Source organism: Xiphophorus maculatus, chromosome 1 (genome assembly GCF_002775205.1).
Source record: "Xiphophorus maculatus strain JP 163 A chromosome 1, X_maculatus-5.0-male, whole genome shotgun sequence".
NCBI classification, from domain to species: Eukaryota; Metazoa; Chordata; class Actinopteri; order Cyprinodontiformes; family Poeciliidae; genus Xiphophorus; species Xiphophorus maculatus.
The window spans coordinates 18890970-18909393 of NC_036443.1; the positions used below are offsets into that span (position 1 = coordinate 18890970).

The window sequence follows — 18424 nt, forward strand, 5'->3', positions numbered from 1 at the left end:
AGAGTTAGGTCTATGGCTTATTTGAGCTACACTGATTATGATTGTATGGATAATTTATGATCTTCTGTTTTTATCTAGCTTTGATCTAAAATGTTAACACGATTTTATGTTTGCAGTTTGCACAGCTTCCATAGGTAGCATTTGTTCATCATGTTTCCTGACAGACAGACAGAGGTCAAGAGCTTCAAAGGTTAAAACAGAGCAACTTTTCTGTAATACATTCATATATACAATTATTGCTCCCTCAAAGCCTAAATGAACCGCAAACAGGTTTGGACATGTAGGAAATACAGTTTCCTTCTCAGTAGCTTTCTACATATCTTTGCACCTTTTGACTTAAGTTTTTAATTCTTTACTGAGGGAGAAAATAACTTAATTTGAGTCTTATTCACTCAGTAACAATCTGCACACCTAAGAGTGTTAAACACAGTTTGGTAGATCAGAAAAATATCAAATATTCTTATTTGATAAGCTGATCACTGATTGAGATGAAGATAATCAGATTCTTTTGAAAAGCCAACTATTTTTCTATTCACTTCTACAAATTATTCTTAAACATAATTAAGACAGTCAGAGAGATGTCCTGTCTTTTTTTCCCTGGACCAAGCGAGGAGAAATATGAAGAAGCAACTAATAATCCTTATATAGATAAGCAGAAACGCATTGGATCTGATCATTCATAACAGCAATGGATAGCTAATGAGGTGTTTTAGAATTGAAGTAGGGAATAGATAAACCCGAGTGACTGCCATCCTCCATCAGGACTCCAACTCTGTCTCTGCATTGGTGGTAACTCATGTATATGCTCAGTGTAACGGCAACATGCATCAAACAGAAGACTCACTGAGAGGCTACCTGCTCCCATCCTTGCTTCCTCCCTTCTTTCCTCCCCTGGCTCTGCTCCTTTCTTTTCTGCTGCAGCTCATTTATCCCCATCCTCTCACCTACAGCCCTCTCTGGTTGTTTTATCATTATTCCCCTCTCTCTTACTCTCCCTCTCGCCCCCTCCTTTCATTTTGGGTTCTCCGACAGTGGTAATGAGATGTTTCATTATTTGCGTTTCACAGCTTTTAATAGAGAGAGAATTTAGGCTAAGCCCCGGGTCGTCAGGCAGGGAGTTACCACGGGAGACATAGGAGGCTTAGGGGGCCTAGAGAGAAAGATAGCCCAGAAACCACACATTTATATGCACTCCCGCACTCTTCCATGAGGGCAAAGAAAGAAAATGCAGAACCAACGACGTCTGAGAGATGGTAGGATGCAGTTTCACCACTCTCGGGGAAACAAAAAACAAACTTGCTAGTAGTTTGTGAGCGGCTTCAGGAAGTCAAAGGTGAGGCGAAACTCTGGCCTGAACGACATCCATAGCAATGTCACACCTCCTTTCTGGTCACTCTGGGATGATCCCTTTCCATCCTGGATTTCCATTAGATCACTATAGGGTTTAACACCTGTGTGGCTGAAGGCGAGAAGACACGGTGCTACAGAAGTGACACATTGGTGTCATAAGCTTGGGCGGACGTGTTTGTAGAGAGAGAGCTTTACCGAAGTCCAATGAATGTTTACGTGGTGAAAACCCAACCGTGCCGACATCCTCAGGTGTAAATGAGGAGGGGTGGAGGTATTGTTTCAGGGACAGCGGGTGCAGGGTAAGACCCTAGGAGGGTGGAGCAGGGGATGAAGGGAATAGTGTTAAGTCTCTCAAAGCCTCTTAGATCCTCTTTGGTCCCTCTCCACATGACATGGCTATCCTTCTTTGAGTCAATCTCTTCTTCCACCTTGCCTTCTTGGACACTGTCCAGGGTAACAGAGAGAGGACAGGGAAAAGGGAGAGTGTTGTAGAGGTGGAGTTGCAAAATGTGGGCATGATTAGAGCCGTTCAGGAGGTAGGACAGATGGAGGGTGTGTGATAAAAGAAGCAAAGGAGACTGAAAACACAAAAACGTGCAGGGAGATATTAAAAAAAATGTCAGAGACAGACGTGAACAATAGTTTATTTTCAACAGAAAAGAAGACGACAAAGCGCCTAAAAAAAAAACAAGCCATTTACATCTAATAGCTTTTTGGGTTGTTTTGCTCTAATTGTAGCTTGCATGCCTGCCTGTGTCTGTCATGTGCATGTGCTTGAGTGTGTGTTATTTTTGTCCACGCCTGCCTTGTTGATGGACTGCCACCCTGGCTTGTCCCGGAAGGCTGCCAGCTCCGTCGGATTGGGGATTAACCCCGGGATAATGGCCTTGATGCCCAGTTGAGTGGAAGCAAAGCTGTTTAAAAAATATTGGCTGCCTGAGTCACTCTCTCCTCTCTTCCTGTCTTCCCCAGTTTCACTCTGTCCCTTCTGCATCTGATTGTGCTCGTGTTTTCTGCTCGTCTTTATCTCTCTGAGGTTTTATTCTTTTCTCAAATAGAAAAGAAGCTCCTCTGTGAATACTCATCCTGCCTTAATAGGAGCAGTTCAAGAGCAACCACTGTGCTCGTACTTAGCAAACATCAGTGTATTTTCCATCACTTATTCAACTTTGTATTGAAAATAATAGGTGAACAGTATGAAGTCTAATAAAAGTGACTTGTTGAAGTTAAGGGACTTGGTTTTACTTTGAGAAGAGATGGCTGCCCTCAGCCAAACTCTCTTTTTTTTTTGCTTAGTTCAATATTCTTTTGTAATTTGCTGCTGTATAAACCTTAATCAAACACTTCAAAATATACTAAAAATGAAAGATGTTGATTTTTTTTAATCCTACTTCATAATTTTTAAATCTTGGGCATGAAGATGAAGATATTTGACAACATAAGCTAGCTATTCTACCTTACCTTGACCTCCATTTGCCCTCATATTTTTAAAACCAGATTTTATTGCACTTTTCCAGCTCAAATAAATCATTCCATCATAAGTCAGACAGACTTTTGCGGAGAATTAGATTAACTAATCACGTTTTTAATACCTGAAAATGCTAGAACCAATGTAGGCAAGGGCTAGTTTTTTTCAAACAATTTGAGCTCTGAGTTGAAGTAACATCATGTTAAACTGAACAAAATGTGTCATAAGAATTTTGCTATATTATGAATTGGATTAACATGTTGTAGTACTTACTTAAAGAAATGTATAAAAATCTATAACATCATCTAACCACTTTTATTTTAAAACATAAACCCAGTTATTCCTACTCCTTATAATATGTAATACTACATATTTATACTACATTTAAAATAATATGTTTTTGTAACGTTTACCAACAACAGTGTTACCTCAATAAAAGTGATGCGTGCATGTTTTAGTTTGCTCTAACTTACAACCAACTTCATTTGTTTTTCTTGTAACTAATGTAAACATGTAGCACCCATTCTCGGCTCGCAAATCGGCAGAGCGCAACAACAGGTGGGGAGGGGTAGAGATTTGTTACCCCATACTTAATACAATCAGAAATAACTCCCTCACTTTGTCACTCTGACAATTATTTGAGTGTTTCATCAAAATAACTTTCCACCTTTGTAACAGTTTTAGTTGTTCTGAGACCATAACATCACTGAAAAACTTTCTTTAAATACATTTTCTTTTGGAAAAAATACTGCATTTATATAGCTTTTCCATCCCAAGTTTGATGTAGTTCAATATGTGTTGACTTGACTCTGCAGGGCAACGTTTTAGAAATCGTCTCTCCTTGTTTTTAATTTAATCTACACTCTGGGTTTGTGGGCTCTAAACTACATAATTGTGGGTCTTGCCTTGGCCAAAAACAGATCCCTCCATGTCATTTCCCTGTCTTGTAAAGAGAGCAATCTCAAACTATTGTCTTTTCTGACTCAGATTGAGGAAAGTTCATTGCTTTAATAGACATGTTGTAGTCTCTTGTGGACCACTGAGGTTATTATAGGCTTTTGACAAATCAGTTCCTGTTAAATCAGCAAGTGTTTGCTCGCCACCTTTTAAATGCCTCTTTTAGCTCACAGAGTCCATGGACTCTACCATTGCTTGAATGTTTCCCAATTGACCACTCACCACTGCTGTCATTTTCACCATTCATAACAATTAGTGTAGGTGAGAATAAATGAGACTTATGGAACTCGAATGTGAGCAGTAACATGTTTACTTTGAAAGCAGACACTTTGCAAAACATCTGCACTAAAATTTATTTTCAAATATTAGTCCTGGGGACCCAGTTTGTAAAAAGGCTTACTTTCTATGTGTGAAATTAATTAATAAAGTGAATTTTATTGCAGTGTTTTCAAGCCAACTTGTCCCTTTAATAATTTATGCCTCTATTTTGTAGTTGGGTGCTTAAATTAAGACCAGACCTGGTATTAACGGCCATTTTGGCTGATCTTGTTGTAAAAAAATAGCAATGACCATTTACAACTGACAAATAAAAACCATCCAGTGATCAGATCACAGTTAATGCTTGATCCGCTGATGTTCATGTAAGAGCACATATTCATTCAATAACTTCAGCTATGTTATTAATCAGACATCAACATTGCTGAGATTCATCTGTAATGTGTTGGTATTTCACCTACAAACACTTTATAAGCATATTTGTGTAAATCAGCACATTTTGTAGAAAAACAATAAATCGCTTGCACACTGTTATTTGTTCATGCACGTTAAGCTGCATAAAAGTTCCTGCTCATTTTAAATAGAAGGACTTTGGACATTGCATGAATCAATTTTATTTCTTGCTGACATGATAAATAAATACGTGATTTATGCAGTATCTTGATATCAACAGATTTTCAATCCTGAGAATGATTAGTGAAACTTTTGCCTACAGTGTATTTTTTTTTTTTTTTTTTTTTTTACATCCTTCCAGGTAGCTGTTTCACTGACTTATAGTTGACATCTGCTCTGATTTTGGTAAAGAGCTGTGCAGGTAATTCTGCTGCTTGAGGAGAGTCAGTTCAGTGGGCGTTTCCACAATGTGTCCCAGGAAGGATTTCATTAAGGCTGCCAAACGAAACTGATACAAGTGTCTCAGGCTGCCTTTGAAGGTGGTCTGAAGGAAAGCGTCTTCAGTGCATTTTGATCATGTTCATACCTGCTTTAGGAGCCACCAGGACATGATCTGATCACTGAAGACACACTAGAGCAGGATATGAACCAGGTCTTAGTTCTTTTAGACAAACCATTTCATGCCTTTGTGCTTTACCTTGCAGCGAAGTAGTCTATTTCTCTTGGTAGTTAACTAAATAAATATAACTGCATAACATTTTGTGAAGATCTTACATTGCACCCTTTTTCAATTGCTTCTGGTTAAGATATATTTTTCTGGCAGTTGATTTTATTTTTTTTTTAAGATTGAGAGCACCGCTCCAACCTAAATAGCTCTGAGCTGGTACATGCCATCACTGGATTCACATAGCCACACTTACTTTAAATAATCATCTGTAGAAAATCTCCCTGAGGTGACTAAAAATTGAAGCATGGTCAGTACAACATGCCCCCTGGAAGAAGGCTCTTTGTCATAGCCCAAGGAATCAAACATGAAATGATCAAAAGTACAAAATGACAAAGGAACAAAATGACCAGCATCTAATGGGAAGGCTTGGAATGGATTTGACCAGTTGCTTTTCCAAAATCTGCAAATAAATAACTTTTTTAGGCACTGCAACTGGAGTGGACCCTAATGATTGTGGTAATTGTTACTGTAGGTCTTGTTTGACATGGGCTTCAAAAATATTCTTTGACTACCTATTAACTCCTTGGAAATGAGAAAATAAACTTTGTACCTATTGATTAATACAGACTCCGTTAACAGCTACAGAAGAATCACTATGCCTTAAGTGAGTTTTCATTGCCAAATTCATTTAAAATCCCATTTAAAAGAGCCTTGAGTGCTTTGACATTAACAATGAGCACAGTGTGAGATCACCTTCTGAAAGCTTAGGTTTACACGACTCCAAAAGCCTTCCTATCAAACAAAGTACTGCTTCGTATTTGATCCAGAAGGACCTTGTGCTCCGTCTCCCCTCGGTCCTGTGCGGTCAAGGAGGCAGAGAAGTGGCTCGGAGGGACAGGCTGCATTAAAAGGAAACGCAGGAAGGATGGAGCCCCATTCTCTCGCTCCATCACACGTCTCATCTCTTTAGCTGTCTCTGTGTCCGGGGCCTAAAGTGACTTTGCCGTGATGTGACCAGGACAAACAGCTAGTGATGCCATGACGGCTCTGGTAAGCGTGCGAATGTGGATGTTTTTAGCTGTAGCTTGTGTTTGTGTGTTTGTAGGTGGGAACTCTGTGTGCCTGTTTGAGGGAGAATATCATCTTGATTCTGTGTATTTGGAAAAGGAGGAGTAAAGAAGGGCGGTCACTTTTGATTTGGTATCGCAAGGGTTAGGGACCTCTGGTGGAATTCTGTACTAAAACAGTCGTTTCTGACCACAAACAAGCACCGCAGACTGTCAGTTTCCCTCCTGATGACTTCTTCCTTACTTTTCCTTTTGTTAGCGCTAAGATTTCATAGAGGGATGAAAAGCTTTTTTGTGCTGTGCGACATGCTGAAAGCAGGCTTTAGTTTCTGTAACCTTGGTGAGACTGCTAATGCTTTAGACATAAATATCTCTGCCTCTCTCTCCCTCTCCATAGCTGATTGTTTGACAAGTTCATTTTACCTTACTTTTCCATCTTGTGTGAAGTGTACGTTTTCACAAAAACGTGTGCTTTGAATCAAGCCTGTACTGTACTAGTGAAAGGTGCAGGCTTTGGTTCTGTAGCTCATGGGTTAAGATGAAGTCTTGAAAAGAAGAAATGACTGGATGGGTGTTTTTGTATCATATAATGGGGGGGGAACCTGGGATGGGTCCCTCTGCAAAAGGGGTTTCTGACTGGAGGGAATTGGATATGCTGAAATTAAACGAGCCAATTAGGAAGCAAAGAGTTTAGAGGTCAAAGCATGCCCCATTAAAGCTCCTCTTCTCAACCTAACTTCTAATTCAGTCTGGCTCTTAGTCTGCTGAAGCAATAAATCTGATTAAATCTCCTTGGCTTTCTCTCTCAGGTCCCTGCTGTTGTGTTGCCCTCTGCCGATCACTGCTTTTGTGAAATTTGAGGCACCATTGAACATGGGTGCACAAATTCACACAAACGTAACATTGGATCATTGACTGAAGTATTCGTCTGCACCTTGAGAAATCTGTATTACCATCTCTACTAAAGATAGTGTTTAAGAAAAAGTTTATTCTGTGTTTAAGGCCTGTGCTCCCTTATTGGTTTAAATAAGAGGTTTCAAACTCCAGTTCCCTTTTTCTATTAGATTCATCCGTAGTCCAACACACCTGAATTAAATGGCTGACTGAGCTACTCAGCATGCAGTTAAATTCCAAGGAGTCATGCTAACTATTGACTCAGGTGAGCTGAAGCAGATGCACATGATACAGGACACCAGGCCCTGATCTTTAAGTGATATACAGTATGTTTCCTGTGCACCTTGTTAGGCAATCCTTGGTGGTACTGGGTTTGATCCCCATTTTAAATTGACAGTGATCTCACAGTCTCACAGTGATCACTTGACCATGTTGGACTGGAGGTTTAATGCCTGCCAATTTTCAGAACCTGAGAGACTCCACACACTTGATGCTAAAACCATCATAGATTGTATAAGTTTTATATAACAGGTTTGGTCCTACAGTGTATGGTGTCCAGTCACATAGCAAAGACAACATGCCACACACGGACAGATTTCACTCTGAAAATTTTGATGGTATTCTGAAAGGAAATATCGCAAAACTTCTCGGGATCAAATGCAAAAAGAAGCAACGGTGATAATTGGTGGACTATTTTTAACAGGGAAAAAAAATAAGTGGACAAGTAGCTATTTACTAAAATAAACAGAAGACGGGGCTAAACGTCAACCACTTTTAGCACTACGAATGTGGAGGGGTGCAAGTCTTCATCAATGGAGCCCAATCATAATAGTAATATATTTAATAAAGACAGTAAAACTCTTTTACCTTGTTTTACAAATATATAAAGAGAATAGGTTTTTGTGTGTTTTTGTTTTATCTGACGGTAAGCCTGCAACATAGGTGCCTAGCAAAATTTTCATCACCACTTTGCAACAAAAGTCAGGTTTGAACCTGAAGCAACATCACAAAGTGAAAAGTAATGGTTTGTATACAATACTATGTGTGGCTGCAGTTATGACAAAACATAAAGATAAGTCAAAGTCCCCCAAAATGACAAAAACAATCACCCTTTAGATTACTGTGTACTGCAGATGGATGTTTTCACTCTCCATTATTCATTTCAGACAAATAAAAACAGGAAATATGGCAGTAATGTAAATCATAAAGTGTAAAAAGGTATGTTTTCAAATGCACACATTTTTAACATTACATCTTGTAAAACAGCTTTCTAAGCGTGGACTGGGTTATTATTCTCTGAAATAAAGTTCTTTGCAAAAGGATATTTGTAATACTTGCTTAAAAATGTGAAAAAATAAGTTCAAAGAATACTGACTTTTCCTACGTCAGAATTAAACTCTTCAAATATCTTTTTTTCTCCCTACTAACCCACCAAAACCTTGAACATTGATGGTACCATTGTCAATGAAAAAGAGAAATTTTCACATTAAGAGAGACTGTAACACTGATTACCTCAGATAATTTCTTTCATACAAATTTTTTGGTGCTTTTGGAGGCTTCAGATTAAATTCAGTTGACTTAAATGGCAGTGTTTGTGTGGAGACAAGGATTTTATAAATTAGTTTATCTCCCGATACTCTTGCTTTTTTGTTACCTGGTTGACAGAATACTTGAGTTCCTTTAAAAAACATTTTCATTTAGCTATGATTAGCCCTTGCTTTCTTTGTTTAAGAATTTTCCATTATTGATTTGAGATTTTAAGAGTAATACTGAGAAACGGACAGGTGGGTGGATCTAAATGATTAGTCTAGATGCATAATCCTCTATGATGCACACTGACCTTTGGCTACACCATTCATTTTGATCAGAAAAAAATTAGAAAAAAGGAGGAATATGTCTGTGTGGATCAGTGACTTCTTTTGAATAAGTGATTTCTTCTGTGTTTAATGTAGCTCACATATACAGCAGGCTTTGCAGTTGAATGCACAAGTGGCCCTGAGAGAGGACAAGCACAACCACGGTCTCTTTAAAGCCTCTCGGTTTGTCTCCAAAGGTGAGAGGTGAAGACTCTCAATACCTCTGTCAGAGCAATACAGAAAAGAAAGAATATCTCAAGGTTAGCCTGATTTTTTTTTTTTCAAAGAAATATGTGAGCCCTAGGATAAAAAAAAATGTTTGTGTGAAAACCTCCCTTTTAAGTCTGTCAGGGACGCTGTTTTTCTGCACTCACATCCAACTTTCCTTTTTCTTTCTGTCGTTTTTTTTTTTTTGTCTCTCTATAACTTCAAGAATCACCAGTCAAAGCAAAAGGTTTCATGCATTGATAGAGAAGGCTTCAGCTGCTGTCACAATCACGCGGTCGGCATGTCCACTGCTGTTCATAGGAGGTGTGTTTGTCCAAGTGGACGTGGGAGACAATGTGGATTTATCTGATCTTACAAGCCATCAGGTTGAGCAGAGCTTTGCTAAACATGACCTGAAGTGTGCCGGCCCCCGAGCAAACGCTGCTGTCACCTTGGCCAGCCCGAGCTGTCATCTCTCAGAACGGCCCATGAGAGCTGACAGCTGTAGCGTTCCCAAAACAAATCACTGCTGCGTTTGGTAACACCCTGCGTCCGCGCGATTTAGCCCTCGCTGAGACAAGAGCGGGAGTGGCGGCTGTTAATGCTCCAGCTAATGCACTACCTTGATGTGTGTGCGTGAGTGTGTTTGTGTCTGTTTTCACCTCTGTGAACGTGGGTGCAGGTTTGCCTTTGCTGGGATTTACGTACTTTCCTGCCACCTTCTGCATGGGTTGACATGGTGATGTTCACATCTTTATTTGTCTCCTTTTTGCAGTCTTTTATCAGTGTGTTTTTTTTCCTGCCATTTTTTCTTTATCATCTGTTCTCTGACCATTCAGCACCTCTGCAAATTAAGGGCCTAAATCATTAAGGGTCAGTTTCCTCTTTTTCCAGGCATAAAGCATTTGTTTTCATTGCTCAGACTGAAGCGAGGACACAAAGGTGTTGGACAACAGAAGCACTAATGTGAAGGTTTAGGAGTGCACACAGCAGGTTTTGTGTCAAAATGAGATTAAAGAAACAACTTAGACCATTCTTTTTTATTGGTGAGATTAATTGTAATGCAATCTGTACAAAACGTCTTCCTTTTTCCTCAGAAATTCCTTTGCGTGTATGTTTCACTTTTTAACTGGCATTTCTAATGAGTGTATGCACTCTGTTTCACTCTCTCATGCACACACCCACACACACCCACGCCCACACACACACACAAACCTGTCAGAAGCACTTCATAAACAGAAATATTTGATTATTCGATCCCAGGCTTTTTTTAGACATCAAACTCAAGTAGTGGAGATGTGGTTTCTATTGATGTCTTTGTTTTTATGTCACAGTCATTGCTCACATATCCTCATCTTTAGAGACTACCTCAGTTAAATATTTTTTCTCCTCTTATTTTTGCATAAAAAGAAAATCATTTAGGCTTTGCCTAAAACTATAAACTATATGAATGTACCGAATTTAAATATCTTTCCATCTGAACACGAAAAATGCACATTAGGCGTGGGTAATAAAATCAGTAAGTCTGACCAACAGACTAAATATATCACTAGTATCCCAAATTTGTATGCATTTCATTTGAAACATAATACCCCACCAAATAGTGTATGAAAAAAGTCATAAAGCAAACATTGGTGATGTAATGATAATGCAGTTCAACATATTGTGCTGCTGTTGTGTCCACATTTGAATATCTGCTGGTACAGATGTTTACTGAACCAAAAAGATTTTATTTTAGCAGTTGGTGTTTTTATCTCCGTGTCATAAAGCCATGAATAAAACATGGAAGAATGACCCTTGACCCAGCACACACCTTCTTGTCAGCTATAAAACTGCTAAAACTGGATACAAACTACTGAAAGAAGTGATGTTAGGGGGGGCGTCATCAGCACCGTATGTGTCAACACTGTTTGAGTGCATATAAGTTACCAAAATATCAATTAATATCAGTCCAGTACTGATATTTTATTGATTTTGATGGATATTTTGAAGAAATGCATTATACAGATCTTGTTTCCTTCTCCATAAATACCCTAAAAGTCTTAGATCCATTTTCCTCCATGCTATGCATTTCTGCTAACGTACACTTTCGATATTTCATCTTGTAGAATTTGTGAAAGAAAATATTTCGAGGCGCCCCAGATCCTTTGCTTATTGCTTTTATGTCTTCTTTTATCTTCATACAGATGTTTTGAGGAGAGGCTTTTGTTCAGCTACACAGATGAACAACAGGAAGGAGGACATGGAGATCTCATCTCACTACCGTCAGCTCCTCAGAGAGCTCAATGAGCAGAGGCAGCATGGCATCCTCTGTGATGCCTGTGTCATCGTGGACGGAAAGATCTTCAAGGCCCATAAGAACGTCCTTCTGGGCTCCTCACGCTACTTCAAGACTCTTTACTGCCAGGTGAGGGACTGCATTTTATAAAACAATTCAGGGGGAATATATGTTTATTTTTCCATCACTTTCTCATTACAATAAAAAGTAAAGGGGTCCGTTTTACATCCTGCAGGTTAAGAAAGGAGCCGAGCCTCCCCATCAGACTACTGTTACGCACCTCGACATCGTGACGGCGACCGGCTTCAAAGCCATCTTGGATTTCATGTACTCAGCGCACCTTGCCCTTACCAGTAAGAACGTGATCGAGGTCATGTCGGCCGCCAGCTACCTGCAGATGACGGACATCGTCCAGGCCTGCCACAGCTTCATCAAGGCTGCTCTTGACATCAGCATCCGCTCGGAGATGGCTGATGAGCTGGCTGACTTTGAAATGGGAGCTGTTGCTGCAGGTTTAGGAGGAGGAGGTGGAGTCTCCGGGAATGGAGGTGGGGTCGGTTTAGCTGGAGCAGGGGGTGTTCCAGGAGCTAGTTTGGGACGAGGGGGTGGGATAGTAGGTATAGCCTCTGAAGCTTTGGCGTCCATCATTTCTGGTCGCAGCACCTCTCCCTGGCTGGCACGCCGAACTAGTCCAGCCAACTCCTCCGGAGATTCGGCCATTGCCAGTTGCCATGAGGGAGGCAGCACGTATGGGAAGGAGGACCAAGAACCCCCTAAGAGCCATGAGAGCCAGGAGGAAGCATGCCATGACTCTCAACCCGCCTGGCCTCATGACTATAGGCCGGTCAATGTCAAAGAAGAACAGGTTTCCCCTGCCTCCTCTTCTCATCCAAGGGACACTCCCAAGGGGTCAACCCAAAGCCAAGTAGAACAAGGGGCAGGGGGAGCTAGTGGTGGAGGTGCCGAAGGGCCCTGGCAGCCCCTATCAGGGTCCGGGCGGAGGAAGAACCGGAAGAACAAGGACACAGTCAGACATATTACCCAGCAGTCTGAAAGAACCTGGGATCGGCAGCGGGACAGGGACAGAGAGAGGGACAGTAGACCTGGATCACCTTTGCCCTCCATGCTAGCTGTCACTGCTTGGAACTACAATGGCCAGGACATCCCAGGTAAGACCAACCCTTCCTACAATGGTCAGTGTGCACCAGCTGTAATGTTGGAATTAAATATTTTCAAGTTACAGGTTGAAAATTAAATTTAAATGACACTGAAATCAGAACTCCACCTTAGAAAATCAGAGGTTTCTTAACTTTTTCCTTAAAATCCAATATAGTTGGTTTGTGGTCAAAGCCGACATAAACTCTTCCCACTTCCTTCAGTTTGTGAGACTTAAGACCGACTTCCAATCTTGGGTTTAAGCTCTGGCTTACTGGTATTGATTTTAGCTGATTTCAAATTCTCTTTACAAGACATTAAAAAATAAATAGTCAAAATACAATTTTATTGCCTTTCAACATTGACTGGTCAAATACTATTTATAGTAGGAGACACGGTCTTTCTGTCACTGCTTGTGACAGAGAGTAGCTACTGTAAAACAAGGGTTTACTCATTTAAAACTTTGGTAAAAAAAAAGTTTGGACTGTCTTTTCTGAACAAATGCAATCAGAGGCTGAAAGATTACAAGACCAAAAGAGAGACTCCCTTTTAGCTACACAAGAGGTCAGTTTGTTCCTTCGCCAATTTGACAAAAGTACCATGTCCCAGGGTCATTTTTTTTATTTAAAATATCTTTTTGCAGGTTTTGTGTTCACATGACATCCGGCAACGCTGAAAATTTCTACTTTAAATCTTCTACTTCAGGTTCCACACTGGAGAGTGTTGTTATTGCAATTCAGAAGTGCTAACATGTATGGTGCCTTCACTGATGAGAAAATAGTTATATTTTTGAGTGTGTGACTGGCTGGCCAACCTCAAAATGGTCCAATTTTGGTGCATAAATTAAATCAGTCACATACATATTACTGGTGAATTTCTATGGTTGAACATTTTTGCTACAGTGTATGACTGCACATATTTTGATAGCTTGTGTTGGTAACAGGTACTTTGGTCATTAGCAAGTCCTGCTTTTCTAACCTGCAGCCAACACAATTACATAGGTTTATTACAAGATCCAACTTCTGAGAATTAACTGGAGTGGAGCATCTTTCTATTTTTAGAAAAGTGATTTAAGCAATAGGCAAAACAAACCAGGTGTTTAGTGGCTAATCGTGTGCTCAGATTAACAGTTAAAGGTCTCAACATTGAGCGGAAAGGACTTGAAAGGATGAATGAAGGTCAAAAGAAAAGCTTTTTATCTCCAGGTGTGGGGCGCTGATTTGATGACTTCGAGGAGGCGGTGCTACAATTTTACTTTTTTTTTAATCTTGTGGACTATAAGTTTGTTTTCATTGAATGTAATTGCCGGTTGTCTGGTGAGTTTACAAGATTAGGGTAGATAATTCGGTGAAACTGTCGTCTCAACACCTAACTGTGGCAAAATCTAATTTATCTTTAAGACTGTTTAACCAACTGGTCAACGGCTGGAAGTAACTGAACTTCTGCTGTTTATTTCCGCTGGCTTCTGCTGATCTCACGTCCATGATACTATCTGCATCCTGTAGTGCTTCATCAGAAACCCAGAGAAAATCATCTCTCTGCACAGTTTGTAGAAATTGACCTCTTTTCTTTTTTCTCTCTCCTCCGGCATTGTGATTAGTGAGCTTATACACTAACGTGTCAGGCCTAAGATGATTATCTCAGATCTTGAAGGTGTGAGGTGAAGCCTGGGTAAATGCAGATGGATAATACAATCCTTTCTTTACTGCAGTTTATTTAAGCCACACTCCTACTTACACAGACGAGAAAATGTGTACACAAACACAATGGTGAATGCATATTTATTTTGAGATTTCTTACTTGATCCTAGGCCTTGCAGAGCTGTTTAGTGAGTTCTTCTTCGCCAAAACTTATACATGATAAAGTTACCTATGTGTGTTTGTGCGTCTGTGTGCATGTTGTGGGCCCACGGCGTCAATAGGTAGATTATTAAAAGTAAGAGAAGCTAATCCTGGGCGCATTAAGGGAGTTGGCTGTGAAATGGGCACACACGTCGCGCAGTGAAAGAAAACAGGATAATTGAATTGACCTGGGTCACTGCACGGATTACCAGCGCGTCCTCGCCATCCCGGGCTCCTCCCCCTCTCTCTGGGGTTTAGGGAAGGACCTTCTGGAAAGGGCGAAAAGATGGAACAGAAAGAGAGAGTGTTAGATTGGAGGGGTAATTAGAGAGAACAAAAATACAGAGGAGCAAGAAGGAAATGGGAATTGAACGGTCCATGCTTGTGGGCTATGAAGTGTTTGTCTTCTCTAGTTGACGTGTCTTCAGTCCCTGATTTTATGACCCGCAGTTGAACCTTATTACTTTGCTGGAGTACAACTTGTCTTGAGTCGCAGATTGCCAGACATCAATGCATAATCACACACAGACACACAGGTAAATGGTACAAATAAGGCGGTTTCCCAGTGGCATGGTTCTAGTAGAAGGTAGAGTTAAAGTCTGGCTGTGGTGAAGAAGTGTTTAATGAGAGCTGTGTTTGCCCCACCTTAAGGTTAGAGGAAGTGTAGAGTTGCTGCTGGTGTAGACTCACCTGGTGTTTGCCAAAAGGCAACCAATCATTCTTGAGTGCTACTGGCCAAGATCTGGGTAAAGACTCAGACAATCCAGTCTCCTTCAGAGTGATGGACTTGATATTTAAGAGCAAGCATCTTGTTACCACTCAAGGTTTCATAGTTTCACTGTTGAGCTTTGAGGCTGTAGTTTGTGTCTGTACATATTGGCAAGCAATCCTGGTTTTAATTTTAGTTTTACAGCCTAGAGTCCAATTGGTCTACAACTCTAAATAACTGTGGGTCAAAAGTACAAACAGTGGCTCTGGTGGGCTTATGAGCGTTAGAGTCCTTAAGTCTTAAGTCTCCTTAAGCCCAGGATTTTGTCACCTCCAGTCAACGATCTAAATGAGATGTAGATGCATGTTAAAGGGCCAAAGCATTAGAAAGTGATCAGATTTTGTGGATTAATATATTGCTGAGATTTGCAAGATGCAGTTGGCAAGAGGACTGAAACAATTTGTTCTGGTAGCAGCAGAATGTGGATTGATGTTGATGAAGAAAAATGCTTGGTAACAACTTCACTATGACGTAAGTGAAAAATAAATTCATGATTAAAAATGAAAATGAAATCTGCTTTTTCCTTTTCAGTAAATTAGAACTTTATCTGGAATATTTTAGTAAATTATTCAATTCCATCAGTAGGACAAGCTGATATAGAGGCCCCCTGTTTCTTGTGGCTCAGTATTCATGAATTCACTTATTTGTGGAATCTTCTGTGGACTGTAACTCCTATTTTTTTGTGGAAAATTAGCCTATTTGTGGATTTTTTTTAAAATATTTGAAAGGAAATTCAGCTTGGGAAGCTGAAATACTTTGGCGCAATGCTACTGGACACTCAGTTCATGGACATTTGCAAAGCAGCCAGTCTAGGAGTGCCATTTATTTTCCTTGGTGCTAATTAGCTCTACCTACAATAGCGGAGATAAGACAGACTGCACACGTAAGCTTCTGCGGTAGTGCAAAGACTGTTTCCACTGTGAGTATAAATGCACATTAAGGTATATTTGGTGTTTGAACTATTTCAATAAACAATTCAAAGTCTTTTTAGATGGGTCTCAAGTATTTGTGGATTTTACCTATTTGAGGGCTGCTGTGGTCCAAATAATTAAGAAGCTAATAGTGTTTGTGGGTGTTGAACTTATTAGGTGTTTTATTTATTCAGGCAATCTGCTGAGGTAGTGAGCCTACAGTCAGCTGCTAAATAAATTCTGCTTGTGGCTTGTCAACTACAGTTATAATACATTGTTATATTAACGATGTATTAATATAACACATCGTGTTATCTGTTTCTTTAAGACAGATGATTTCCACACAGTGGCTGTCAGTATTTTTCACGATCAGAAAAGTTTGTCTCTATTATATGGATGGAGAAATATGGTTGCCTTTTGTCACACAGCTGTCCAGCAGTGTGCAGCAATGGGTGGGGGAAGGGTGGCACTGCATTCATCCCTCCCCCTTCTACACTCATTTCTAATGAGTGTAGAAATAAATTTTCAGTAAATTATTCATCTTTCAGTCACAGGAGTAAGACAGTTTTACACAACTTTATATACAATGTGAAAAATAAATCCACTAATCTCACCTACAAATTTCTTCTTTTTTTTGCTACTTTGTCACAATGTTTCAGATTATGAAACAAATTTTAATCTTAAGCAAAGCATAAAATGCACTTTTTTTCAATAATGCTTTCATTGATTTAACAAAAATCATAGTTAAACAACCTGTCCTAGGGTACAGCATTGTTGCAGGGTTAAAGTGCAACCCATGTATTGAGGTGTAAATCCTCGTTGCGGCAGTCACAGGTTTGAATCTCGACCTGATGACCTTTGCCGCTTGTCTCTCACAACCCTCTTTCCTCTCTGACAACTGTTAAATAAAGGCCACAGAGCCAACAAAACCTTTTAAAAAACAACCATATAGCTCTGGGGAGAAAGTTTGGCCAGTTTCTCTTTGCAGAACTGTTTTAATTCAGTCACATTGAAGGTTATTGAAAATGAAAAGCCTTTTTAAGGTCATGCCACAGCATCGCAATCAGATTTAACATCAAACTTTATACAGGCCACTTGTGGATAGTTAATTCTACCCTTCAGGCAGTAATCACTTTTTTTGCTTAAACTTTATGTTTTGTTTTATTGTGAAAGTTATGTAAACTCTGTGTGCTGCCAGTCTTGGCTATATAGTCTCTTGTTAAATAGATTTGTTTAATTTCAGTGAGATTTTACTGGTGAAATTAAAGGTAATAATGACAAAAAAATGAGGCCTATTACTTTGTATTTGTCCTATATCTGGCCAACAGCAAGATTAGAGTATTAATGAATCTTTATTTTGTCTTCCAGTTAAGTCATAACAGCATTTAAAAAACACTCAGTGGCCTAATCTTAGGGGCTCAAATAATTTCGTAGTGTTCTTGAGACATGAACAGGATTTGGTTTAGTGTAAAGGAATAACATCACAAAAGTTTGATTTAAAACACTGGTTTATAAATGATCCTCAAAGTTGACATTAAAAGATAATATGAAAATTTTTTCAAGTACTTCTGTCTGAGATGAAGGATTTTTTTTTTCTTTTTGCTTGATCTGATTTTCATCAAAACATTTTGTCTTCAGTTTCACTCTGACTCACAGCTTGGCAGGCTGGCCTTAGTCCTATAGCTCAAAATCTAAAGATGGTGCAATCAGAGTATTTCTCTGCAACTGACACATAAAGTTGTTCTAAGAACATCGGACAATACAGGAAAGTGAGGTTACAATAAATGAAAACGATCCAGTTTTTCACAGTCATTGTATATCAAAATCTACTTAACTGAAATGTGGACTGCCTCTGAGTTTGCTTGCTTCAAGACAAGGCAAAAGTTTAGATAGGCAACTAACCGGTCAGATAACTAACTATGTCAACTTTTTTATTCTCTGATGGTTTAGAAGAAGCTCTGCCTAATCTTCACATTCAGAGACGTTTAGATTGGGGAGGAAACATGTTCCATGGAGTCCCGTTGTTAGTTTCCATGAAGGGCTCGTCTGGGGGAGAAAGGGCACCTTCGGTCTGAGATTAGCTTAATTGCTTCATTCTTTATTGATGAAAAGTGCCTACACACTGTCTTTCTCCCTCCCTCTCATTCATCTGTAATCAGTGTCCATGCTCTGCTGTTAGAAATGACCATGTGACACACAATGCGGGGCGGCTTGGTCGAGGGTTTAACTAGTTTACTCCAATCCACCATTAAAGCATGTCTGTGTAAAGGCTTGGAATATTAGCACACAGGCTTTAATGCATCTGTATGAAAATGTGGCCATGTTGACATAAACA

General features: G+C 39.7%; 1 protein-coding gene across 1 annotated transcript in view; it reads left to right on the plus strand.

Moving 5' to 3' along the window:
* zbtb46 (zinc finger and BTB domain containing 46) overlaps positions 1–18424 on the plus strand; it is an 88736-nt gene that overhangs the window by 15186 nt on the left and 55126 nt on the right. Inside the window, exons 2-3 of the mRNA XM_023332712.1 lie at positions 11322–11542; positions 11649–12582. Coding sequence (XP_023188480.1) covers positions 11357–11542; positions 11649–12582 — 1120 coding nt within the window. The 5' untranslated portion in view covers positions 11322–11356. The remainder of the gene's footprint in view (positions 1–11321; positions 11543–11648; positions 12583–18424) is intronic.